We start from the raw sequence: 26,698 nt of genomic DNA on the forward strand, positions 1-26,698 counted from the left end.
ATATTTCGAGGCCAACTCGGAAGCGCAAGTGGCTCGACCACGAAGACCCTGACACATGAAGAGTGGCGACATATCATGCTATACGTATTGACCAACCTTGAAGAGGTGACGCCATACATGGAACAATTTCTTCATGAATTCTGGCGTCGATCAAGGGACCCCACTCCACAGGAATATGACGCTCTTCTTAGAAAGGGTGCGAGAAATGGGTTGCCCGATTTCATTTCCTGGTTCAAACGTAAGGTACATGCTTAGTTTGTAAAAGAGATACGCCTTTGAACTCAATTTAGCGTCTTTTAACTTGCGAATACTTGCAGGGCCAAAGAGATCCGTCTATGAGTGCCGAGTTGAGACAAGTAGCCAACGGCTTTGCTTATAGGGTCAAGAAATATTCTGGGTATGACGTCAATGGATACCGTTTTCGCACAACACACTACGACCAAAGTCGGCCCAATCGGAAAACAACGTGTTCTGGAGTCTTTACGCCGGGGCTTGACAATGTCGATTATTTTGGACGAATTGAAGAAATATATGAGCTCAATTTTTATGGTTCCAAACCTCTTACTCCAGTGATATTCAAATGTCATTGGTTTGACCCTCAAGTGACGAGACGGACACATTCTAATCTTGGGATAGTCGAAATTCGACAAGATTCCACCTTAGCAGGAGACGATGTCTATATCGTGGCCCAACAGGCCACACAAGTGTATTATCTCCCATATGCGTGTCAAACGAAAGAACATCTTAAGGGTTGGGATGTTGTGTATAAGGTATCGCCGCATGGGAGGTTACCTGTTCCTAACGATGAAGATTACAACTTAGACCCGGACACATATGATGGAGAGTTCTTCCAAGAAGATGGGCTAGAAGGGCGATTTGAGATAGACTTAACAGAAGCTATCGGAATGGACGTAGATATTGAAATGGTTGTTGATGAGGAGGATGATGAGGTGCAAAATGATAATGACTTAGTAATCCTTGAAGGCAATGATGAGGTTGCGTCTTCCGATGCTGTTGAGATTGAAATGCTTGATAGTGATGATGAGAGTTTTGATCCGGCTAACCCCGACACATATGAAGATTAATGCTATATGACTTTTTATTTCGCACCTGTTTTTAAATGCATCTTTTTATATGTGCTTATTTGTTTACTCTTAATTGCAGGTTGTTGGACAAATATGGTGGGCGGTTTCCTGAGGAGGAGGAGGGGGAGGAGGAGTAGGACGGCGGACGATGCAGAGCAGGCAGCGCAGCAGCACGAGGCAGAGCAGGCAGTGCAGCAGCAGGCGGCGCCTCAGGACGACGACGACCAGCAGCAGGACGACGACGACCAGCAGCAGGACGCCTCAGGTTCAGGCGGCTCTAGTTCGAGGAGCATCTACCTGCGAGGCCCCGCGAGTCTCCCGCCGCGTCCCATACTTCGGGACAGACGGCCGTTGATTCGGCCGGAAGGGAAGAGGTATGTAACTTTATGTTCTTCATTCTTGTTCATATTATGTGTTCAAAATCATAATATAAACTAATACTTTTTATTTATCACTTGGACATGTCTTTGACAGTTTTGGATTATGCTGGGGGTCATCGTCGCCCCCCCAACAACATCCTCGGACTGCTGTGCAGGGAACACTTCCCTGGACTTGTGGAGTACGCCGGAGTGACGGGCCCAGCCTTCACCTTCGACCACTACGCCGTCGCCCCCGATGCAGTAGACCGGGACGGCAGGGAATTCAATAACAAGGCGGAGCGGGTGAAGCAAGAGCTGTGGGTAAGTCTTAGTATAATATAAAATATGTCGCATTCGTTGCAAATTCTTGAAATAATGTATGGATACATCGTTTTTGTATGCAGGATTTCTTCAGATGCGATGCTGGATACGAGGCTAGGGCGGATGTGGTGGCCACCACGTGCTGTAAGACGCTCGTCGTGGACATGCACTATGAGGCCCGCATCCAGGCCATCATCACCTACCACGGCTCCGTCCTTGGGGAGAAGGTGACCAAACCTCAAGCCCGAACCATGTCGTTGACCAGGGAGCAGTACCTGCAGGTAAAGTCATGCATGTTTGGTACCAGTACTCCATGCATGAATTTTATTTTATCTTCTGATATGCACTTTATGTGTTTACTTTGCAGGTGATTCCACATTGGTGCGCCGCACATCCTCTCTGCTGGGAGCAGATGGTGGATAGGTGGTGTTCGGCTGAGTGGGACGAGGCGCACACAGCTAGCCGGGAACGGCGTTTGCAGATGCAAGGCCCCTCGCACCACCAAGGCAGCCGGAGCCTGGGCCAATATGCCGAAGCATGGGTACGCCACCTTTTTTATTTAGATATATAGCACTAAGTTAGATATTATTTCTAACTATCTCGTTGGTTTTCGTTGCAGTCGGCGTCACATGGTGGCAGGCCTTGTTCCACCTTCTCGGCCTATGCTATGGCCCATAAGGGTAAGGCGACGTCCGACGTCACCTACAACCCGAATGACGGGCCCGAGGCCTACACCAACCCCGCCGTCTACAGCCGCCTCCATGACTACACCGCCATGGCGCAGGAGGTCCATGGCCCAGACTATGATCCGAGCACCGAGCCTATCGACCCCGATGTGCTCATGAGGGTCGGAGGAGGCAAGAGACATGGGCGGTACTGGATTGCCGACGGGGCAATCGACTCGTCCTCCACTCCCACTCTGTCTCAGGTGAGAGCAAGGAGCACGGGCTCGAGCCCAGCCATTCGACCTCGGCACGACAGCTCACATCATCGCATACAGCAACTCGAGGTTAGTACTTCTATAACTCGTCCTTCCTTTAGTTATATATCTAGTCTTTGAGTTACTATAACGTTGGCTTGTAATATTACAGACCCAACTAGAAGAGATGGAGGCGAGGATAATGGCGGAGCGGGCGGCGGCTGATCAGAGGATGGCGGAGATGTTCCAGTACATGCAGAGCCTTGGCGCCGCACAGGGCATCGCTCCGCCACCTCCATTGTTCCCCCCAGTTGACCCTACTCTCTTCCACACTCCTGTGAGTATCAAAATTGTAGTTAGATGTTTGTAATGCATCTGGTATAACACATGCTATCTCTTCTCTGTGCAGGGGCAATCTGGGGCGGCATCCAACAACCCTCCGGAAGGGTTCAGCCCAACGCAACCCCGGCCAAACCGCCCACCTCCATGAGTCATTGTTTTAGACTTCAGAACTTATGTATAATACTTATGTTTCTGTTTGATACTTATGTGAGAGCTTGCGACGTTTGAGACTTATGTTTGTGTTTAATACTTGTGTTGAACACTTATGTTTGTGATGGATATTTATGTTTGTGGTCACGGTTTTATGTTTGTGTTGGCTATTTATGTCTGTGATGATATCTGTGATGTATATATGTGATATCTTCTGTTTGTGTGGATGGAAAACAAAAAACAAATAAAAAAGGTACATACTGGTCACTTTGCCGAGTGTAACACTCGGCAAAGAGGCTCTTTGCCGAGTGTCTGGGTCATAACACTCGGCAAAGAGCACAGACCTGGGCACCGGCTTAGGTTCTTTGCCGAGTGTTATGTCGCTGGCACTCGGCAAAGAGGTCTTCTTTGCCGAGTGCCAATTGGGACACTCGGCAAAGAGCCTGACATGGGGACCCTCCCTGGCGGGCTCTTTGCCGAGTGCTGCCAGGAGGACACTCGGCAAAGATATCTTCGTTGCCGAGTGTCAACGGTGACACTCGGCAAAGCCGCCGTCTCCGTCAACCGGCGCCGTAACGGTCGCTTTTCTTTGCCGAGTGCTCCCTGACACTCGGCAAAGATCTTCGCCGAGTGCCCGAGAAAAAGTACTCGGCAAAGAAGTCTTTGCCGATGCACTGTTTGCCGAGCCTTCTTTGCCGAGTGTTACACTCGGCAAAGCCTTTGCCGAGTGTTTTTAGGGCTTCGCCGAGTGCTTCCGGCACTCGGCGAAGCTATTGATTTCGGTAGTGCTTCATAGCACTATTTATTCATGGCAAACAACGGTTTATTGTTGGCGCGCAAGGTGCACTGTCGAGAGAACAACAAGAACCGAACACACAAGAAGCCAGTACGTAGTAGCACAACACACAGTACGTGAACCATGCACCGGCCGGCGGCCGGCCGGCGGCGGAAGAACGAAGCTATAGCAGCTAGCAGCAGCGCGCGTTCTTCCTCTCTAGCTAGCACTTGGGGCCGCACATGCCGAGGAAGGTGTCGGTGCACCTGAACTTGTTGTTGCCCGAGTAGGAGGCGTGCACGGCGACGACGCACTTCTTGCAGACGGGGTCGCAGTCCTTTTTGACGTCGTCGCAGGTGTAGAGCCCCGAGAAGGAGAAGTTGCAGTTGGTGCAGCACTTGAGCTGCCCCGGGTTGATGTCGATGGCCTTGCTCTCAACCAGGGCTGCACGCACGGACGCACGCATCAGTTCAGTCAGTACCAAACTACCGAGACAAATCAGAGCGTCGAGCCGTCGATCGAGAAGAAGCGTACCATTTTCTTTAGCCAAAGCGGCGAAGACGCCCATGACCAGAGCGGCCTGGAGGCACAGGATCAGCACCAGGTGTGGGCTGCTCTTCATGGTCTCGGACGAGCTGTTCTTCCTCTCTATATCCTCTCGTAGAAGCAAGCTTCGTTGCGCCAACAGCAGTGCACTGGAGGAAGCTACTTATAGGCGGCGCCGAGATCTGAACATGCATGGCATTGCCTGCCGCCGTGTAGTCCTCCTGCAATGGCATTTCTTTGGGGGGCGATGGATGGATAGACGCTTCCAGCTCATACATTTTGTTAGGCGGAACTTTGACTCATGGCGGCGAGTCGTATGGCATAACGAACCATCTCTTCCTCGTGATCATTTCCGATCATCCTCATCAGCGTATGTATTTGGTCCAAAATGGACGGAAGTGACGACGACGTGTTATCCGATCAGCACAGTTTTGTGGCTTGACGCGCAGCTGGTAGAAGCATCGGTTGATTGATCCTAGCCTTATTCACCATTTCATGCGTGCGATTCACAATGAGGTAAAACAATGGAATATAGTGTGATGTACAGTGTATAGTAATAATCTTCCCCTCTCGATCTAATCAGGCAGTGCCTTGTATATTGTTGGACATATTTAAAACAACCGACTTGTGAAGAGTGGCGTGTCCTTAACTCTTAGTTATTAGCTTTCCCTGAAACAACCACCAATAAACAGTTTTTTTTTTCATTTTCTATTGTTAGTACTTAGTAGTAGTACTTGAATTGCCATGTTGTCGTGTAACTTTATTATTGTTGGGTGTAATTGCCCCATTATGATCTACTCCCTCCGTTTCGTTTTAGTTGTCACTGGATAGTGCAAAATTAAATTATCCAGCGACAACTAAAAAGAAACGGAGGGAGTAACTTTTACTTTCTCAATTTATATATCTGGTAGTTTCTTCAATCTGTTCCCCCTCTTTTTTCTAAAAAAGGAAAAATGACGGAGTATCTTTTTTTACCTGTGACAAAAAATCATCATTTTAGTAAAAAATGATTAGTAGGGTTCACTTAAGTGTAGTTAGGGTGTGACTGGTTGGATGTTTTCAGCTTATAGATTATACAATCTAGGTTATAATATAGATTATATAGTCCAAATTATAATCTGGATAGATTATAATCTACATGTATCTGTTTGCGGTAGCCTAGATTATACAAATATAGATTATTCGTAAGACAATCCTTGTTTGTTTAATTGATATTTGGTACAATTATGACATTCTATCACTAGAAACAGTAAGAGACGGCGACGCGATGAACGGCTAGCGGTGGTAAAAGAGATTGACAGCGAGAGGCACAGTGGAGAATCTGATTGTGTATTAGGTGAGGAAAGAAGAATGTAATATACTATAATTTCTATTTACATAACCATGGGTAGTTGGTCTTTTGCTAAAAATAATCTCCAATAAGTTACTCTTGAGGAGATTATGAGATTATCATAATCTGTGCTTTAGATTATATATATAATCTGGACTCATAATCTAGATGTTTGTTTATCTGCTGAATTATTTACGCTAGATTATATAATCTGAAGAGATTATAATCCAAAACAAATATGTCTTTACGCCAGACATGCCTACCATATGCAGTTATAGTACGTTTGGTTGGCTGCAAGAAGCGAGTTTGGGCGATGAGATGCAAATGGACGCCCGCAGCTCGGCTAGGGGAAGTTTGACTTTACCATAGGCATAGTGTGATAAAATAGAAGCTAAAAAAGTTTGACTTTACCGCAAATGACTACCCTATACCAACCACTATGTAAGGTAGTGTTTGGTTGAGGAGTCAAGTAGAACGGAGCCGTTCCATCCCTGATTCTAGGAACGGAGCCGCTCTGTTCTGCGTTTGGTATTCTAGAACGGAGCGGCTCTATTTTTTGTTTGGTTGCAGAGTGAACGGAACGGAGCGTGACTGTGAGAGCGGGATGGGAACGGAGCGGCTCTGTCCGGTTGATTTTTTGGAGCGGAATGGTTCCAGATCTGAGAAGAATATTCTCTAATTGGAGTCATTTCATTCTAGTTCCTTTGTAACCAAACAGCAACAAAACTGGAACAGAACGGCTCCGTTCTACTTGGCTCTCCAACCAAACACTACCTTAGGGTGAGAGAACCTTCACCCTACCATAGGATGAGATTTAAGGTAGATGGCTGCTGCTTTAGGCTGTTCTCACTCATACAACTTTAAATTTTTGCTCTAAAAAAATATTTCATCATTATCAGCAAAATTCTTTACTCTATACTACAATCATCTCCATTCATATTTACTCAATATCTCAACTTTATACGGACTACCCTATATTATTTTTTGCCAATTCTCTTCCATCCCCACACAACTACCTCCTCCTTTGTTTGCATATGTTGTCGCATGGTGCTGACGTGTGGAAGCAAAAGCCGACACAAAGATATATGGAGGGGGTCCGCACCAGGGGGAAAAATTGCTATTTTGGTCCTTCTAACGTGAGCTCTCTGCTATTATATGACCCTCTGTCTGTGACTTGTGGGATCATTTGTGTCTCTGATTTATGGGACTGGTGGTAAAATAGAGAAGTCCACAAATGAGAGTGACAAAATAGCAAATTCTGACAGGAGGCACATGGGGGACCAATGCTACCCTAATTCTATAGGACATGTTAGTTTTTTTAGCTAATTCTTATGTAAATAGTATAAAAAATATATTTCTAACAATCCCTTCTAATCTAATTTGGTCCCCCTAATTTTAGATTCTGGCTTCACCTCCGGTCTGCACTCTATAAATAACTTTTTTCTTGCTCGTCCCTGTTTTATAGTAGCCGGTAGCGTTTTTCGCTGCAACGCTTTTTTTACAGTAAATGCTTGACTTCAACTCCATAGAATAGTACATATATAAGGTACGTGACTGCGAACAACCTTACACCATAAATACTCTATACTTTTAGGGTGGGCATTGGCCTTATTATTCACCGCGGACAACACATCGCAACCAAACGTGTACCATGAGGAAGCTGAAGCTGATGAGAACGGTGGTACCAAATGCGTGACAGCACGGCGGGGACAAGGAACATGGGGATGGATAGGCATGACACACGCCGCGGCGACGCTGCTGTCGCCCAATAGCGGCCGTGTCGTTCTCTCCTCCAGTCCTCCTCTCGCCGGCTGCTTGTAACCTGACTCTTTGTTTCTGCTATGAAAGACGAAGCGTTTCACACTGCTGCGTGTACGAATGCACGATCCAGCAGTAGCTATATTCATTTTGGGCACCTTGTGTACCTGGAGGCGGCTATACAAGGTGACGATCAGGGGGAGAGGAAAAAAACGCCAGCGGTTTTGACGTCGCGACGTTGCATGAACAGTTCAGTGGTTGGTGACGAGTTTCACTGTCGTCTTGAGATTTTTAGCGCTCGCTGTGCTGACACCTGGGCGGCTAGCAGGCCGCATTCCCCAATTCGGTAACGGGCCGAGCGCTAACCAGTCGGCCTCCTCACGGACGGGCCTCGATATGGGCCAAAAAGTACATATGTGACTTACCTTATGTTCTGTATTTTAGTAGAAATGAGAGCATAGGCAATTCGCTCGTTCCGTTTATTTACTTTCATTTTGAGAAACTAGAATCTTACTAATAAAATAGACTATTTTTTTAGAATGTGACATTCCACCACTTTACAAAATTATCATATAAGACTATCTTAAATTCATGGGGTGAGAGATTGAAATTGATTCTATAGATTTACATGTTATTTTTTCGATGTACAACTTATAGCACACTCATCTACTTGCTTCGCTATAATATAAATATAGTATATAACTATCTCTCTCATATTATTTAGGATAATATACAAATATATTACATATATAAATATACGAAATTAATTAGTTTTGTCTAAATTATAATTATTAAAATAGAATTCAATTCCAATGAAACAAACGAAGCATAACAGAAAAAGCGAATAACGGAGAAGGGGACAATTGATGGTAATATAATTCCACACAAGACTATCTGACTATGGAGAGGAGGTAAAACAGAGAGAAGAATAGTTGAGCAGGAGATATATTTAAATATAAATAGAAAGTACGAATAGTTGTGCGCCGCAATGCAGAATGATTTGGCCTTGCACCGATGCCAGCAGCAACATTGTGCAGCCAGAAAGGAATGTCGTCTCACTACTGGTACTGGCTGCTGGTGTAGTATAAAAATTCAGGTGGCTCTGGCTGATATTGCTTGCCCAGTAGCTAGGCCGGTACATCCACCACCTTGCTAAGTTGCTAGCATTCTGAATTGGCAATCAGGGACGGAGCGGCCGTTATGGCGAAGTATAGCCTACGCCATACCTCAGTCCGACCCATTAGATGAGTAAAACCTAATTTCTCTAGTGGTCGGGCCCATCACCGGATCCACCCCGCGCACCAGGTCGCCAAGCTTCTGCGGCCGTCTCCCTACTTCGTGGCCGCCGACAGCTATCTCCTACAAACACCAATTGTCCAGCTTCTCGACGACGTGCCAGCGCTAGTCAGCCGCTAGCTCCGTGCTCGGCACGCTGCAGCCCGCCAGCCTCGAGCAGTCATGCACAGCGTACAGCTCCTGTCGCCGGCTACCGGAGCTCATCCGTTGGACCGCACCTCGCCGCGACCCTCCCCCTGGCTTCCCGAGCTCATCCATGGCCCGTGGCCGGTTGGCGGCTGCCCGAGCTCGATTGCGCCTCGCAGGTAGCAGCCTCGGTGCCTCCTCCACGTGGCCTCCTATTGAAGCAGTGAGGTTGTGTGCCTGTATGTATTAGAGTTTGAGATTTTTAGAGGAAGTCGCCACTGTCCACTGCCATTGTTGGAAAATAAACACTTCATCCGTGTGATGTACGTGAGTGCGTAGCGCGTAGAGTGTTTAGGTGCAGCTCGTGTATGTATGTCATCTGCGGCATGGCAAGAAGGCCGGACGTGGAGACGTGCTCCTGGCAGTCCGTGGCCTATATGTAGCCCCTATACTCTTCTGTATTCGTTGCCAGACCCAGTGAATAAAAGTGCCAAGAAACAGGCGTTCGTCGCCGAAGAAAACTACTGCTCATATTCTTTGCATCTGTGAGTGAGCGAGGTAGGGAGAGTGTCCTTGGGTAGGGGTCGGTTCCAACATTTGGTACCAGAGCTAGGATGGAGACGCCGCTGGCAAAGGATGGCCTCAACATGTTCGACGGCATGGGCTCGACGAGTGCCGCGATGGAGCGCGTCATCAACAGCAGCTCCTTTGAGCTCCCATTGCTGACCAAGGCGAATTACCACGAGTGGGCGTTGGTTATGAAGGTCTCGCTAGAGGCGATGGAACTGTGGGACGCGATGGAGACCGTGTGCAAGGAGCGTCCCAAGGATCGGCGGGCAATGGCCGCCATCCTGCGCGCAGTGCCGCCGAAGATGAAGGCGGGGCTCGCCATGAAGAAGAAGACGAAAGAAGCGTGGGAGGCGGTGAGGTCGATGAGGATCGGCGATGACCGGGTGAAGGTCGTGAGCGTGCAACGCTTGTGGAAAGAGTACGAGAACGTCGGCTTTCGCGATGGTGAGAGCGTCGGTGACTTCGCGTTGCGGATCAACGGCCTCGTCGCAAGCCTTCGAGAGATGGGCGAGACGCTGGAGGACCACCGCGTCGTCCCCAAGCGTCTCAAGCAAGTGGCCGTGGCGATTGAGATGCTCACCGACCTCAACACGACGACGATTGAAGAGCTTGTCGGTCGACTCCGCGTGGCGGAGGACGCAGACAACGACGACGCAAAGCAGGCTATTGTGGAGGGCGTTGAACAACTGCTGCTCACGGAGGAGCAGTGGGAGGCACGTCGTCGACAACGCGGGAAGGAGCATGCACGCGGCGGAAATGGGCGTCGCGGGAATGGCGGCGGTAATGACCATGACAATAGTGACGACGACACCAGCAGCACACTCTCGAGCATGAGCAGGCGCGGCAAAAGACACTATCGCGGGCGCTGCTTCGAGTGCGGCGAGCGGGGGCACATGGCGCGTGACTGTCGCGCGAAGAAGAAAGAGAAGGCACTCCTTGTCAATGTGGAGGACGAGCCGACGTTGCTGTAATGGCGGAACACGACTTGTCGTGTTTAGGGGGAGTTTGTTGGAAAATAAACACATCATGTGTGTGATGTACGTGAGTGCGTAACGCGTAGAGTGTTTAGGTGCAGCTCGTGTATGTACGTGTGTGTCACATACGGGTCTCTAGGAGGTGTACTGGTGTGCGTGGTGCCGATCTGCATGTAGGATGCCGAGTCTCCAGGTGAGTGGGTGGCTCACGGAGGTGTTGAGCGGGTCATGCGGCATGGCAAGAAGGCCGAACGTGGAGACATGCTCCTGGCAGTCTGTGGCCTATATGTAGCTCCTATACTCTTCTGTATTCGTTGCCAGACCCAGTGAATAAAAGTGCCAAGAAACAGGCGTTCGTCGTCGGAGAAAACTACTGCTCATCTTCTTTGCATCTGTGAGTGAGCGAGGTAGGGAGAGTGTCCTTGGGTAGGGGCCGGTTCCAACCGCCATACCTTATTTTTGGACGTGCTCCGTCACTGTTGGCAATCGCCGAAGACAAGCTCGGCTACCTAGGGCCGGCACGGCAAGTACAATCTTGCAATAGCATTTTGAATTGACGATTGACCCTGAACTGACTCCAGCAGCAACCTGTAAATGGTCCTGTACTCTAAATGTAGGGGACGGTCAGGTCCTTTATCCCTCCAACAAGAGACTCTAAAAGGTCCCCTAAAATTTAGAGGATGGCATGCGTGCGCTATCTATAGAGGGTGCTCTATACACTATACATGTGTGTCAGATCCTTTTTGTGTCTGTATGCTCACGTGGTGATGAATAGTAAAAAATAATATAGAATGTCAAATCCAGTACACTGTTGATATAGAGGATGGAATTTAGGGGATATTGTTGGAGATGAAGAAGATATAGAGTACATAATTTTTTAGAAAGTGTTGTAAAGGACAAAAAATATACCTTTAGGAGATAAAATTTAGGGAAGGAGACAGCGTGAAGACAAGACAGGCTCCGCTAGCTAGGGCCGTCACCATGCGGTAGCGGTACAAGAATAGTTGGGGGCATCTGGAGCAGCGTGCATGCCATCAGCTCATCATGCATGATCTTGATCTGAAGAGGCCAGCAGATGGTTGGTCTTGGTCGTGTGGTGCAGTCGTTAGGATCCTAGCTAGACAGACTGTTCCTCCTCTCAGTGTTGCTTCTGTTTGTGCGTGCGTGCTCTGTCGTTACGGGGCCAGGTTCCTGAATCCGTGTGCGGTGGCACTTGGTACCTTGTGCACCATCTTTCGGCGCCGCTGTTCCACTTCTCACGTACTTAAGGATTAAGGTAGGGGGCCTGCGGACCGAGCAGGGATGTAATAGGATCAGATAATATTACTCGTACCATATTTATTTTTATATTTTTCTATTTAGATTCAGATCGGATACGGATATTATCATATTGTGTCGTATAAGATTTGAATGGATATCGACGTCTTTGAGTATTCAGATACGGATTGGATACTAAATACCCGGAATCAGATACAGATCGGATCGCAACCCTTTTAGACAGATCGAATTCGAATACAGACGGATAATATTCCTACAATTTACACCCCTGCAGCGAGAAGTCTTCGTTCCAGAGTCCAACACCAAGCCTACCTAGGTGTGATCAGTTACAATGTGTGATGTGTCATTGGATTGGATATCTCTTTCGGTAACAATAGTGTATACCAGTTCTGTAACCGATGTGGATGTTGGTGTGAGTAATCCTCAAAGCGCGAGTCAATGCAACACTAACCATGTTCTGGTGAACAGGCTGGAGTGCCCAGGTCCCACTCCCAGGAGAACCTGTCAAGGGCGTACCCTGCAACGTTTATCGGACATCGAGCAGTACAGCATCGCAGCGTTCAGCTTCAGCACCTGCGACGTGAAAATTCCATCTTTAAAGGCTAGTTTCCCTTAAAAATGAAAATCATTTGATAAAATGTGGTTTCTAAACTAGCCATAGGAACTCTATTTTAGCGAAGGGTTCCTATTTTCCTAAAAGAAAATAAAATATTTTTTTATAAAATAGAAATCCTTTAGGCCTTGTTCGTTTACGTCGGATTGCACCCGGAATCGTTCCAACCAATCAAAGTCTATATAAATTAGAGAAGCAATCCGGCTAGAAATCGTTCTGACCCATTAATCCGACACAAACGAACAAGGCCTTAGAAAAATGAGGTTTCCAAATTATACCTAGGTGAGCAAACAAATTCAAATGAAAAACAGCAACAGAGGTACAGTAGCATAAGGTCCGATTGGTTGCCAGTAGCCTTAGCGTCTGACTCACGCAATCCTGTATCGATTGATACGGACATTTCTTACTTCCTCGCACATACAGGCTAATAAGCGTATAAAGGTCTAGCCTGCACCTGCGCGTGCAGGCTCAGACGCTACGGTCAACGTATGCGCGGGGCCTGCACGCAGGAGTTCGGCCAACCAATCATGCAGATAATGTTTATGCCGGGATCCATGACGTTACGTTTGGGTGAGATACATTATACAGTTGCCGATGCAATCGACGGCCCGCGCAACCGGAAGGGCGTCGCCGGCGAAGCCCCCGACGGCCGCGCCGACGCCCGTGGGGACGATTAGAACGGACGTGTATGGTCTCCTGATTCCTGAAGCACGCGGCCCGCGTATCGGCGGACGGAGAGAAAGAGAGGGCCCGGGTGCACCTAAAACGGCCCATATTTTGTATTTTTGTATTAGTAGGCCGGGCCGTCAGTTCTCGTTCCGAGTCCCACCTGTCAGATCTCGGATTTACCGATCCCCACGGCCACGAGGGCCCTCCGCAGTCCGCACCGCAGCCACTGGGCAGACGAGGAGAAGCTTCGCGGACGCCATGTCCTCGCCGTCGCCGCTGTGCGCCGCCTCCTGCTCCACCGCTCTCCGCGCGCCGCCGCCGCCTCTCCTTCGCTTCCGCCGCTCTTATGCTCCGGTAGCCGCCTCCGTGCCGCGCACGGCGCCTGCCGTCTCCGATGACCTCGTCCTACGCATCGCCGAACAGCTGGAGGACTCGGTGACCTCCACCTCCCCGCTCCTGGACCCCCTCCGCTCCGCCTCTGCGCTCTCCCTCCTCTCCACACGCTGGCCCACTCGCCGTTCCAGCGAGGCCTTCCGCTTCACTGACATCTCCTACCTCCGCTCCCTCCCCATCTCCCTCCCGTCCAGGGAGCCCGACCTCAAGCTGCCGTCCTCCCCTTTCTCTTCCCACGTGCTCTTTTCGGATGGAATCCTCGTCTCTTCCTCTGGTGCCCATGTCAGCGCCCTCGCCGATCTTCCCCCTGGCCGCGCCCGGGACCGCGCCGCCGCCGCGCTCGCGGCCGCCGCTGAATTCGCCCACAAGGACCTCTTCTATGACTTCAACGCCGTTGGGGCGAGGGACGTTGTTGTCGTGCACGTGCCTGAGGGGGTCAAGGTGGCCGACGACCCAATACACATCATGTTCGCCTATACCAATAGCTTCGCTGAGAGTATGCTGATGTCAAATCCAAGGGTTCTAGTTGTGGCCGAGAAGTCAGCAGAGGTGGCTATAGTGGAGGAGCATTTTGGGGCTGGAGAAGAAGGTGGTTGCTATTGGGCCAATCCAGTGGCAGAGATTATAATTGACGAGGGCGCAAGAGTGGTTCATTCATACGTGCAACATCAATCATTTGCTGCAGCACATACTAAATGGACAGTCGTCCAGCAGGTAAGTCTTGATTTTAGATAAATGTTGGAAGATACCTGTAATTGTACTTATGAATGTAATGTTTGAGTGTTATATACTCTTGAAATGGGTTAGGATAGTGATGATAAGAGAACCCAACTCAGATCAAACTATGGGAGAGAGATGTTGGAGTTACTCAGATTGGTTCTGAGCTGGGGGCATTTGTCATTCCAAGATCTCATTGTTTGATCTACCTCATGAGTTATGACTCAAGATAGTTGCCTCCGTTTGTTATTGTTAATAGTCATTGTGGGTGTTGGGGAGTCATGCCTGTTCTAGTTGGTTTGGGTTGGGATTGATCAGTGAAGCTTAGTTGAACAGGGAAAATCAGTCTTATTTGTTGTGAAACTTTTTTTTTCTCTTTTTCAGGATACAACTAGTAAGTATGAGTTTGTTGAGGTCAGCACTGGAGCAAAATTGAACAGACACAATCTCCATATCGAGCAATTAGGTCCTGAGACAGAGACAGAACTATCAACACTTCACTTAACGTCTCAGAATAAGCAGATACATGATCTGCATAGCAGACTGATACTTGATCACCCTAGAGGTTTCTCGCGACAGCTCCATAAATGCATTGCTTGTGGCACAGGAAATAGCATATTTGATGGCAATATTAAAGTCAACAGGTATATTTGACAGCTTTTTTCCTTTTTGTTGTTTTGTTCTTACATGAGAAATGTTGTCTATTCCAGGCTTCCAGCCATTTACCTGGTCAGCATTGCATAGATTTCTAGTTTCATGCCTCTGCCATACACTTTTTTATTGCTCAGTATTTCGCAGTAGGTGAATATATGGCATCCTGGTGTTATATGTTTGTCTAGGATAGATTTAAATTTTAACTGAATTGCATAACACATTTGATGTGTTCATGGCATAAAAATATTTATTGTTAGCATGTGCCAGAAATATTTCTATTGCTCGCTTTTCACAGTAACTGAATATATGACATCCTAAGATTAAATATTTGTCTAGGATATATTTAAGTGAACTTGAAGTCTATAATATAGTATTGATAGTTGTATAAGATGTTTGGTGTTACATGATATAAAATAATTGAGAGAAAGTTAACAGAAAGCCACAGAAACATTTAGCTGTTACTCAACTGTTGAATTTTGTTTCACTCATAGTTATGTTGTTATGCAGTAGCAGTTCTATGTATCACCAATACACCAGGGAGGGTGCCGCACCCATATCGGATACGGTGATACATCCCGATACGCATGTCGCGAAGTATTAGGGAAACGAGATAAAAAAACTGAATGGTTTAGCTCACGATACGGTGCAATACGCTGTGCCGATGCATGCCAGCCCAATAGTACCTCATTTTACAGCCCAATGCAAGCCCAACATCATTAGCCCATCACCATCCATTCTCAAGCCTCACCCAAGAACAAACGGTGCCTCGTCTCCAACTCCCACCTCTTGCTTCTTGGCGCCACCATGGACAGGGAGTCAGGGAGTGTCACCACCTCACATGGAGCACATGCCACCCGGATCTAGCGCTGCCAACTACTAGTAGCGCATGCCGTAAGAAGCTAGTGCCACTGCCTCGCTGGGAGGCACGTCACCACTGGGTGTGCTGATGTCCTCAATCCTCATGATTGAGTGCTACCGCTTGGATCTGAACTCTGGGACTTGGGAGATCATCTTGCGCAGCTGCTGAAGGTTCTGAGATAGGTGCACTCTAGCTATGCTGACCGGTCAGTTCCTGGCTGCTTGGTCATTTAGATCGTCGCTTTCCTTATGTTTTGTTGAAATTGATTCGATCATTTTGGTTCTCTCTCTAAGGACATGTAAATGCAATCATTTTAACTATACATTTTATATATTGGAAGTATCAGTGTATCTTTGTTTTTTACAAACGATGTATCACATACCGTACCTGTATCAGTGTGTCACCGTATCGCATATCGGTGATACATAGATGCAATTATATAATTCCTAGGATGTCCAAAATCTATGTTTTACTCATGAGTCATGACACACAGCTATATCTGAAGCTGCAATTCTATATTTGTGTCCTAATGATGTGGTAGTCTTGATTCACAGGTATGCACAGCAAACTGATGCGGGGCAAGAAACCAAGTGCCTTATCCTATCACCAAAGGCACTTGTTAATGTCAAGCCGAACCTTCAGATTATTGCTGATGATGTGAAGTGTACTCATGGTGCCGCCATCAGTGGTGAGCTTGATCCAAACGAGCTCTTCTACTTCCAGGCTAGAGGCATCAACACGGAAACTGCAACAGATGCCCTGTTATACTTCTTTGGAGCCCATGTGATAAAGCGCATACCGTTTAAGCAAATAACAGAGAAGGCATTAGCACAGTTCAAAGAGTTGCTTGCTTCATCCAGACAAACAACGGACGAGGCCCTTCGTTCGTGATATTTGTTTCAGTTAGTTTGACACATTTTGGTGAGATGAGAAACATAGCAAAGGTTAGAAGTATTTCTGCCAAACAAGGGGAGGATCTGTAATCATATTTTGAAATGCTGTAAGCAATACTACTATATCTTGCAAATGCAGTTTGTTTGCAAAGGCCTGTTCGTCTCTACCAAGGGAAGATGATGTGATTCTGTGAACATTCTGAATTATCGATGTTGCATTATACCTGAGTCGAATCTGTCCTCGAAAAAAATTCTATAAAGAAATAGCACGAAGTGATGCAGCTCGGCAGAACAAAGAAAAAATCATTTAGACTAGATTTTGTAAGTGAAAGCATGGCGGGTACATCTTTTTAGCTGACGGGTTTGTAGTTGCTTTGTATGTTCTGCAGATGATTTGGCATGTGTAGGTAATTATTTTAAGAAATAAACAACAGCTTTCGTAGCTCAGTTGGTTAGAGCACCCGTTTAGTAAGCGGGAGGTCTTGAGTTCGACTCTCAACGAAAGCATTTTGTCATTTTTATCTTTAAATTTCTAATCTTTAAGAACAACAGATACTCATAGGAAAATATATGATTTTTTATTCTATAGAATTTGTTATTGTAGCACTTTTATCGTAACACGTCCAGTGTCATCGGTGTTTTGCACCGAGCAAGGAGTACAGTCATAGCAACTCTAACTAAAAACATGATAATAGATCACAGAAAAATATATGATTTTTTATTCTATAGAATTTGTTATTGTAGCACTTTTATCCTAACACGTCCAGTGTCATCGGTGTTTTGCACCGGACAAGGAGTACAGTCATAGCAACTCTAACTAAAAACATGATAATAGATCACAGGAATAACTCCTTTGGTAAGCTTGCTTTAAGAAAAACACAACTGCTGAGTATTGAAACTGTCACACATGAATTTAAGGATAAATTCAAATTCATTTTAAATATATGTTAGGATCAAGTCGCACATATATGATAACTCATTGGACAAAAATCAATGTCATATATTTATTAGACCAACTCCAGCAACACTCCCCATCCCACTCCGCATCCGCATTTTGCACGGTCTGAGGCACTATTGCGCTCTCCAGCAGGCTCCGCATCCGTCTCCGCAAAATAGACGTCGTGTCCCTGCACTCCCCATTTCCACGCTTTCTCTCTCCTCTCCGCAGCTCTCTGCGTGCGCGCGCGGCTGCTCGCGGGCCCCAGGTGTCATAGACTGCATGCAGAGTGGGATGGGGAGTGTTGCTGGAAACGGAGACGGATACGGAGAGGAGAGAGAATGTGTTGGCCGCGCGTTTTAGGGATACGGAGAGGGAGTCTGCTGGAGTTGGTCTTATACTAGCAAGTTGCCCGTGCTTTGCTACGGTTTTTATATATGTTTATTTTTAAACACTAAAATATGTGTAGTTTGGTAGTTACTCTCAAATGTTTGGAGCAAGGGGTGTGGGTTTGAGTGCTCACTTTACACTATTTTTTGCATGGTATGATAGCGCGGAGGGTGAAGCCGTGTTATCACTAAGTGTCCACATTAGGTTCTTAATAGATTAGAGATAATATAATTTTCGTACAAAAATAGCTAAGTAAAATACATTTGTACGACTACAACGATCTTTCACAACTATAGTTGACTGGTAGGCGACGGTCTAGACCTCTCCGAATTCATCACAGCATCTTTCATGCTTCTCTAGTGGTACATGTTCTTGACCTGGTGTGATTATAGCAAGGGTGAGCTCTCATATGGCCATCGCTCAACAAGTGTGGGGAATAATATGTATGAGCTCACTTACGATTGGAGCTTATGTGTAGTGTAAGGCTTACGATTGAGGCATTGCTTTTAAGTAAGTTGGTGAGAGCACCTAGAGGGGAGGGGTGAATAGGTGATCCTGTAAAAAATCAAGTCTAAACAACACAAACTTTGTTTATAATAAATGTTAGTGGGATTAAAACCAAGGTGATATGAATAGAGAGAAGAGAACTCTTGACTTATTGTTTCTTTAGGATATGTATTCAACTTAGGAACAATAGCGCAAGTGAATAGGTGAGAACTCTATGGAAGAAAACAATCACAATAGAAAGATGCACAAGTGACACGATGATTTTATCCCGTGGTTCGGCCAATGCCTACTCCACGTTGTGGTGACCTCCTTCGATCAAGGATTGCACTCAATCCCTCTTAAGTGATCCAAATATCAAACTTTAGTACCACAGTTTTCTTCCTTATCTCAAGTTTTCCCTTTGTGAGGAATTGAAAGCTCTCTTGTGGTTTTGGTGTTTGGATGACAACTCAATTAAAGGACTAACAAGTGTGTTAAGTGTTGAACAGGTGCTTAGTGTAAAGCTGACAGGGTTCAACACAAGTGAACAAATGTGATGGTCCAAGAACTGGATTATGGATACATGATGGACATCACAAGTAAGATGGACATTGCAAAAGTGATACTCGGGTGAGTAGCTCGGAGACAACTGATCAAGCCAAGGACTGAGGCAAGAAGAGCTTCGAGGTACCAAGTGCACGGGAGAAGGTCAAGGAGACTGAGGAACCCAAAGCCAAGGGTGAAGAAGAAGGCTTGCAAAGTCAAGGGTGATCGAGTTGAGAACAGCTACGACACATCAAGGATCACTACATAAGAACGTGACTTACAACCAGTGAGGTAAAAGCTACAGTCATGTGGTGTAAGTCATAAGGCTCAAGATCAAGCTCTAAGAAGGAGATCAAGGTCACTAGAAGGAGAACAAGTGTCAAAACCAGAACTGGAAGCAACCCAAAAGAGCTAAGTTCATCTTGATCTTTAGTTTGGGTTGTTCCTATGTTTGGAGATGTTCTATGTGACCTTTGCAGGATGTTGGAGCGAAGAAATGTCAATCTAGATCAAGTCAAGCCAACTTGATGATTTATGAGTCCAACATCAAAGCTCAAGCATGTGGAATGCTATAGATTTAATGGTTAAGAGAAGGTATGTTTCTATACTTAGTACATTGGTTTTGTGGACTAATATACTTGTCTAAGTGTTAGAAACAGAAAGAAGAAGAAAAGAAGAGAGGTGCAAAGGGCCTGGCTATGTACAGCCAAGGCAGCTCAGTCTGGCACACCGGACTGTCCGGTGGTGCACCGGACAGTGTCCGGTGCGCCAGGCTGAACTCCAGTGAACAGGCCGCTCTCGGGAGAAGTCTGGCGACGATCGGCTATAATTCACCGGACTGTCCGGTGTACACCGGACTGTCCGGTGAGCCAACGGTCGGCTTGGGCAACGGTCGGCCGCGCAATCCGCGCGTGACACGTGGACAAGCCAACGGTCGAATGGGGGCACCGGACTGTCCGGTGTGCACCGGACATGTCCGGTGCGCCAACGGCTCCCGCAACTGCCAACGGTCGGCTTCGCCATAGAAGGAAAGAAATCGGGCACCGGACAGTGTCCGGTATGCACCGGACTGTCCGGTGCGCCACCCGACTGAAGGCAAGATTTGCTTTCCTGGATTGCTTCCAACGGCTCCTAGGCCCCTTATGCCTATAAAAGGGACCCCTAGGCGCCTCAAGCAAGATACAAGTGCAGCCAACAAGTGTATACATCACTCGAATCAATTCTCACTCTCCCTCGTGTGTGTAACTCTATAGTTTGTGTAGAAGGCACAGCTATAAGCCTTTAGAGAGAGGAGAAGTGCTGCTTAGGGCTAGAGCAAGGTCTTGAGCGTATCGTTACTCTGCCGGAGTGCTGCCAAGAAGTTTGTAAGCAGCCGCGGTTCTGTTGTAACCCCACTCAATAGTGAAAGGCTCTATCTGTCATATTGACAGATCTGAGCAGACGGAGGAAGGAGTTGAAATAGACTCCAAGCCCAGGTGTGGCTAACTCCAACGAGGACTAGGCAAGCATTTCAGGCTTGGCCGAACCTCGGGATAAACCCTTGCGTCTGTGTGCTCTGTTCTATCCTGACTCTCTGCCTTACTCGTTTTTATATCTGCACTTCAATACTTATCTGTGTTATAAGCTTGATTTGAAGTGCAGGACATATTGAGACAGGATCTTCCATTCCGCTGCGACCTACTCGAAGAGTCTTCTCATTCCACTGCGTACTAAGTCTTCGAGTAGAGTAAGAATTTAAGTTTTAAAGTAATAAGTTTTATTCGCCTATTCACCCCCCCCCCCTCTAGGCGACATCCAGATCCTGTTCCCGGGTCAAAGGGAACTTTCAATTGGTATCGGAGCTAGGCCTCTCCAGTGTGGGCTTAGCCGTCCAGAGATAACGATGTCGTCACAAGAGGTAACTGTAGAACTTCTTTTAGGCGATGGCTCTAATTACAAATCTTGGTCTGTCTCTATTTATAATGCTTTCATGAGTGTTGATCCTGATTTGAGACAGATCTTTAGGAGAAGTATTTTTCCATCTGATATTAGTAAAAATCCCTCTAATGATGAACTAAGATGTTTTTCTCTCAATCACCGTGCTTGCAGCATCTTAGTTGATTCTCTTTCTAGAGGTGCTTATTTTGCCATCATGAGTAATGGTAATAATTTAATTGTTGATGCTCATGATTTATGGAATAGGATTAAAGAAAAATATTTTGTGGCCAATTGTACTACTTCTACTCCCTATGTTGCTTGTGGTACTAACCTTTCAAAGGGAGAAGAAAAACGATGGCAACCAAACGATGAATCCACCTCACCGACAGGTTCGTCTTTCACTAGTTATAAATGTCTTATTGCTAATAATGATAGTGGAGACGAAAGCGATGATGAGGAGGAATATGAGGATGATAGCGAGGATGAGTCTTCATCACCACAAGAAGAGGAGATTCGTCGGTTCTACACCAATCTCAACAAAGAAGACAAAGTGCTCTTGGTTAAGTTGTTGAGTAGGAACAAGGAACAAGGCGAGACGCTTCTCAGGCTAGAGGAGACTCTCATCAAAACCAACGACAGCCTGGAGAAGATGACCAAAGAACATGAGGAGCTGAGGTGCTCTCATGATGTCTTGGTCCAACGGTATGATTCAATGTTAATTGAGCAAAGTAATAATGATGACGCTCTATCTAATGTTGCTCAACTTAAAACTGAAAATTCTATGCTTAGAAGTCAAGTAGAAACAATGAATTTAGAAAAGCTTGCTCTTAGTGAAAAGTATGATATGTTGTCATACTCTCATAGTAAATTAGTTGATGACCATATCATGCTTAATGTTGCTCATGAGGTTGTAATTTCAAACTTAAATTCATGTGAACCTCATTCTCGCACGTGTGCGCATTTAGATTGTATATCATCATGTGCTAACCCCTGTTGCTCAAAAGAAAGCCAATCATTGATTGAGCAACAAGTTTTAGGGTCACAAAAGAAATTCTGTGGGAATAAGAAGCAACGACAACTGAGGAGAAGACGCTTAGCTCAACTCTCTCAAGATATCCACGGGCGCGTGGTGAAGAAGCTTGAGAAAGGAAAAACTGCAGCAAGTGTTAAGCTCAATAAGAAGAATGTTCCCAAAGCTATAAATGAAGAAATCAACATGAACAAGAAAAAAGGTAAAAATTCAATTAGTCATGTTGTTTGCACTGATCATCTCTCCATGTCATTCAAGTACAAAAAGGGAAAAGGAAAAAGGAGGTGCTTCAAGTGCAAGAAGTTAGGCCACCTCATCGCGTCTTGTCCGTACAAAGACAAGAATGAAGGGACAAGGAGTTGTTTTGGATGCAACAATAAGGACCACATGATCACTTCATGTCCGGTCATGAAGAATCAAGAATGTGCATCCTCCAAGATGACTCTCACCAAGGAAAATGACAAACAGCAAGCGTCATGTCAGGTTAAGCGACGTTTCTGCTACAAGTATGGTGAGCAGGGTCATCTATCTAAGGTATGTAATAAAGGTGAGGTTCCTAAGCAAGTAAATTTGTCTCAATCTTATTCGCTTAGGAGACCCAAATCATACACTTGTGCTAGATCTATAACGAGATCACCTAGAACTAGCACAAAGACTATTTGGGTACCAAAGGCACTTTTAGTTGAATGTCAGGGACCCATCCCTAGGTGGGTACCAAACTGTGCTAACTAGATCATGCAGGTGCCTTGAGATGGACTGGAGACCATGGGAGAGCTTAAGACGGTTATATCAAACTCTATGCTTAAGCTTTTTAATTGTTTTGGTGTTTATTGACCCAAGGTTGATTTATTGTAAAACACTAATCCCATGTTCATCTCAAGTGAAATAAGGTGTATAGGTCCTGAATCATTATTGGTGAATCAAGTAAAGGACTTTGATGAGAATCTACAACGTGCTCTCCAAAGGACGAAATCCATGTTGTGTCTCTAATGCACCCTCTCGAGCTATGAGGTGCATGAGCAAAAGGTGCCCTAAATTGGTGACAACATGTGCTCTCACTACACAATACCTAAAAGAATGAATCTCATGGCACTCAGGTAAAAGGCAAAGGTATGGAGAATGGAACTATGCAATTTCATTGAATATCTTGAAGTTCCGTTGATTGTGATCATAGCTATGTTCTTGCCTTTCAATTGGTAGTATCTTGGCTTAGGTGCTTTATGCTTTAAAATGTTGTTTCCTTTGGTGTACCTAAGAAAATACTTCTTAATCATGGTGTGCTTAGACATTGTGCTTTATATGTATGATCTTGTTGTTTTTCAATTAGTATATGTGTTGCAATGATCATCATGTGTGAAGCGTGCCTTGGTGTTTTTAAATGTTATATATCATGAGGCATGCATTGTTTCCACTAGCCATAAGTTGTATTATCTCATCTATTCAATTGGTATCTTGTTGTGATGTAATTGATATATTATGCCTAGACCAAAGTATGTTTCCCCTTTACTTCTGAGGATGCTAGAACGTGCAAGGTGCAAGTCATTCAAATACTTGATGCACAACTTTAGGGGGAGCACACATAACTTGTGTCTTTTGAGACTAACTGTTTTTTTGAGTGATCCTATATAGTCTCAAGGTGGAAAAGGGAAGATGAGCAAGAAATGGAGCGATCAGAACTTGGGTACCTCCACAAGTCTAGTAATTGGTATCTAAAGTTGTAAGTAATTACGTATTTAAAGGTTGCTCGTGCTCTATAATAGTTGGTGATCCTAGATGCTTATCTTGAAATATCATGGAGCTATGACAGTGATGATTTTTCAATTGGTAGCCTTGGTAGTGTGCTTCAATTGATATCTTTTGGTAATCACTAGAATAGAAGTTTCTTCTTGTGCCCAATACTATAGCTTGTTCTAAGTTTGGTGTATTAGCAACAAGAAAAGGTTAGGATAAAGAATCAGGCACAAGTGTGGAGAAGCTCTTGAGAGTATTTGTATCTCAAGATGGGAAGTACACTACAACATGGTAAAGGTACAAAAGGAAGTAGTAATCTTTTTGCGTATTTGTATCTTACTTAAATATTGGTAGTGCATATGCTAAATAAGTAAGGGGGAGTTTTGATAATGTGTCTCTCCTCCTTAACACCCTGCTGTCCCTTGACATCATCCTATGTTCTTGCTTGAATATGGTTTTGGTGTTTGATGTCAAAGGGGGAGAATATGTGCATTAAAGCTTATCTCAACCTGAGAGGAAAGTTTATCCTAAGGGGTGATGTGTTAGTTTGAGCTTTGCTAGTGTGTTATTCATATGCTTCTTGCAGTATTATATGTGTTGCATCATATGGACTAGTGCTTCCGTTGCTATGAATTAATTGGCATCTATTGTGTTCATTCTGAAATAGACAGTCATGTTGATAATGATGCATATGGTTTATGGTGCTTAAGATTGCTTTAAATTAGTATCTGAGTTTAAATTGGTATCTTAATGGTGAATAGTGGTAGGTTGATATTCCTGTGATATATCCACTAATTTGAATGGTGCTTAACTCTGATTATGTGCATTTGTGTGTTATAACATCATGGTTTGATTCTTGACACAATGCATTCCAAAAAGTGCTAAGGTTTAGAAATGCTTCGAATTGCCTAAGTATGTGCAAATTGGCATATTAGGCCAAAATTATGATTTTGAAGTAAGCACATATTTAGGGGGAGCAATTCTATAAACTTAGATTTCAAAGTCTGTGCTTTAAATCATATTCTAATGTAAGCTTTAATTGCGTTGCCATCAATCACCAAAAAGGGGGAGATTGAAAGCTCTCTTGTGGTTTTGGTGTTTGGATGACAACTCAATTAAAGGACTAACAAGTGTGTTAAGTGTTGAACAGGTGCTTAGTGTAAAGCTGACAGGGTTCAACACAAGTGAACAAATGTGATGGTCCAAGAACTGGATTATGGATACATGATGGACATCACAAGTAAGATGGACATTGCAAAAGTGATACTCGGGTGAGTAGCTCGGAGACAACTGATCAAGCCAAGGACTGAGGCAAGAAGAGCTTCGAGGTACCAAGTGCACGGGAGAAGGTCAAGGAGACTGAGGAACCCAAAGCCAAGGGTGAAGAAGAAGGCTTGCAAAGTCAAGGGTGATCGAGTTGAGAACAGCTACGACACATCAAGGATCACTACATAAGAACGTGACTTACAACCAGTGAGGTAAAAGCTACAGTCATGTGGTGTAAGTCATAAGGCTCAAGATCAAGCTCTAAGAAGGAGATCAAGGTCACTAGAAGGAGAACAAGTGTCAAAACCAGAACTGGAAGCAACCCAAAAGAGCTAAGTTCATCTTGATCTTTAGTTTGGGTTGTTCCTATGTTTGGAGATGTTCTATGTGACCTTTGCAGGATGTTGGAGCGAAGAAATGTCAATCTAGATCAAGTCAAGCCAACTTGATGATTTATGAGTCCAACATCAAAGCTCAAGCATGTGGAATGCTATAGATTTAATGGTTAAGAGAAGGTATGTTTCTATACTTAGTACATTGGTTTTGTGGACTAATATACTTGTCTAAGTGTTAGAAACAGAAAGAAGAAGAAAAGAAGAGAGGTGCAAAGGGCCTGGCTATGTACAGCCAAGGCAGCTCAGTCTGGCACACCGGACTGTCCGGTGGTGCACCGGACAGTGTCCGGTGCGCCAGGCTGAACTCCAGTGAACAGGCCGCTCTCGGGAGAAGTCTGGCGACGATCGGCTATAATTCACCGGACTGTCCGGTGTACACCGGACTGTCCGGTGAGCCAACGGTCGGCTTGGGCAACGGTCGGCCGCGCAATCCGCGCGTGACACGTGGACAAGCCAACGGTCGAATGGGGGCACCGGACTGTCCGGTGTGCACCGGACATGTCCGGTGCGCCAACGGCTCCCGCAACTGCCAACGGTCGGCTTCGCCATAGAAGGAAAGAAATCGGGCACCGGACAGTGCCCGGTGTGCACCGGACTGTCCGGTGCGCCACCCGACTGAAGGCAAGATTTGCTTTCCTGGATTGCTTCCAACGGCTCCTAGGCCCCTTATGCCTATAAAAGGGACCCCTAGGCGCCTCAAGCAAGATACAAGTGCAGCCAACAAGTGTAGACATCACTCGAATCAATTCTCACTCTCCCTCGTGTGTGTAACTCTATAGTTTGTGTAGAAGGCACAGCTATAAGCCTTTAGAGAGAGGAGAAGTGCTGCTTAGGGCTAGAGCAAGGTCTTGAGCGTATCGTTACTCTGCCGGAGTGCTGCCAAGAAGTTTGTAAGCAGCCGCGGTTCTGTTGTAACCCCACTCAATAGTGAAAGGCTCTATCTGTCATATTGACAGATCTGAGCAGACGGAGGAAGGAGTTGAAATAGACTCCAAGCCCAGGTGTGGCTAACTCCAACGAGGACTAGGCAAGCATTTCAGGCTTGGCCGAACCTCGGGATAAACCCTTGCGTCTGTGTGCTCTGTTCTATCCTGACTCTCTGCCTTACTCGTTTTTATATCTGCACTTCAATACTTATCTGTGTTATAAGCTTGATTTGAAGTGCAGGACATATTGAGACAGGATCTTCCATTCCGCTGCGACCTACTCGAAGAGTCTTCTCATTCCACTGCGTACTAAGTCTTCGAGTAGAGTAAGAATTTAAGTTTTAAAGTAATAAGTTTTATTCGCCTATTCACCCCCCCTCTAGGCGACATCCAGATCCTGTTCCCGGGTCAAAGGGAACTTTCAGGAATCTACACAATTTCGGAGTC

At 45.8% G+C, this 26,698-nt stretch overlaps 2 protein-coding genes and 1 non-coding gene across 3 annotated transcripts; 2 read left to right on the forward strand and 1 right to left on the reverse strand.

Moving 5' to 3' along the window:
* Positions 1 to 3,998: 3,998 nt before the first annotated feature.
* LOC542729 (wound induced protein 1) lies at positions 3,999 to 4,629 on the reverse strand. The gene is made up of 2 exons (NM_001154892.2): positions 4,486 to 4,629; positions 3,999 to 4,395 (listed from the first exon to the last, which is right to left on the reverse strand). The coding sequence occupies exons 1-2, from the start codon at positions 4,571 to 4,573 to the stop codon at positions 4,175 to 4,177; spliced, it is 309 nt and encodes a 102-aa protein (NP_001148364.1). The 5' UTR covers positions 4,574 to 4,629; the 3' UTR covers positions 3,999 to 4,174.
* An 8,638-nt stretch (positions 4,630 to 13,267) lies between these two features.
* Positions 13,268 to 16,855, forward strand: LOC103634793 (protein ABCI7, chloroplastic). Its single transcript, XM_008657384.4, has 3 exons — positions 13,268 to 14,218; positions 14,606 to 14,865; positions 16,289 to 16,855. Exons 1-3 carry the CDS (start codon positions 13,370 to 13,372, stop codon positions 16,623 to 16,625), a joined length of 1,446 nt encoding a protein of 481 aa, XP_008655606.1. The 5' UTR covers positions 13,268 to 13,369; the 3' UTR covers positions 16,626 to 16,855.
* A 205-nt stretch (positions 16,856 to 17,060) lies between these two features.
* Positions 17,061 to 17,134, forward strand: TRNAT-AGU (transfer RNA threonine (anticodon AGU)). The gene has a single exon. It is a non-coding gene; the product is annotated as a tRNA-Thr (tRNA).
* The last annotated feature ends 9,564 nt before the right edge of the window (positions 17,135 to 26,698 follow it).

Source organism: Zea mays, chromosome 8 (assembly GCF_902167145.1).
Source record: "Zea mays cultivar B73 chromosome 8, Zm-B73-REFERENCE-NAM-5.0, whole genome shotgun sequence".
NCBI classification, from domain to species: domain Eukaryota; kingdom Viridiplantae; phylum Streptophyta; class Magnoliopsida; order Poales; family Poaceae; genus Zea; species Zea mays.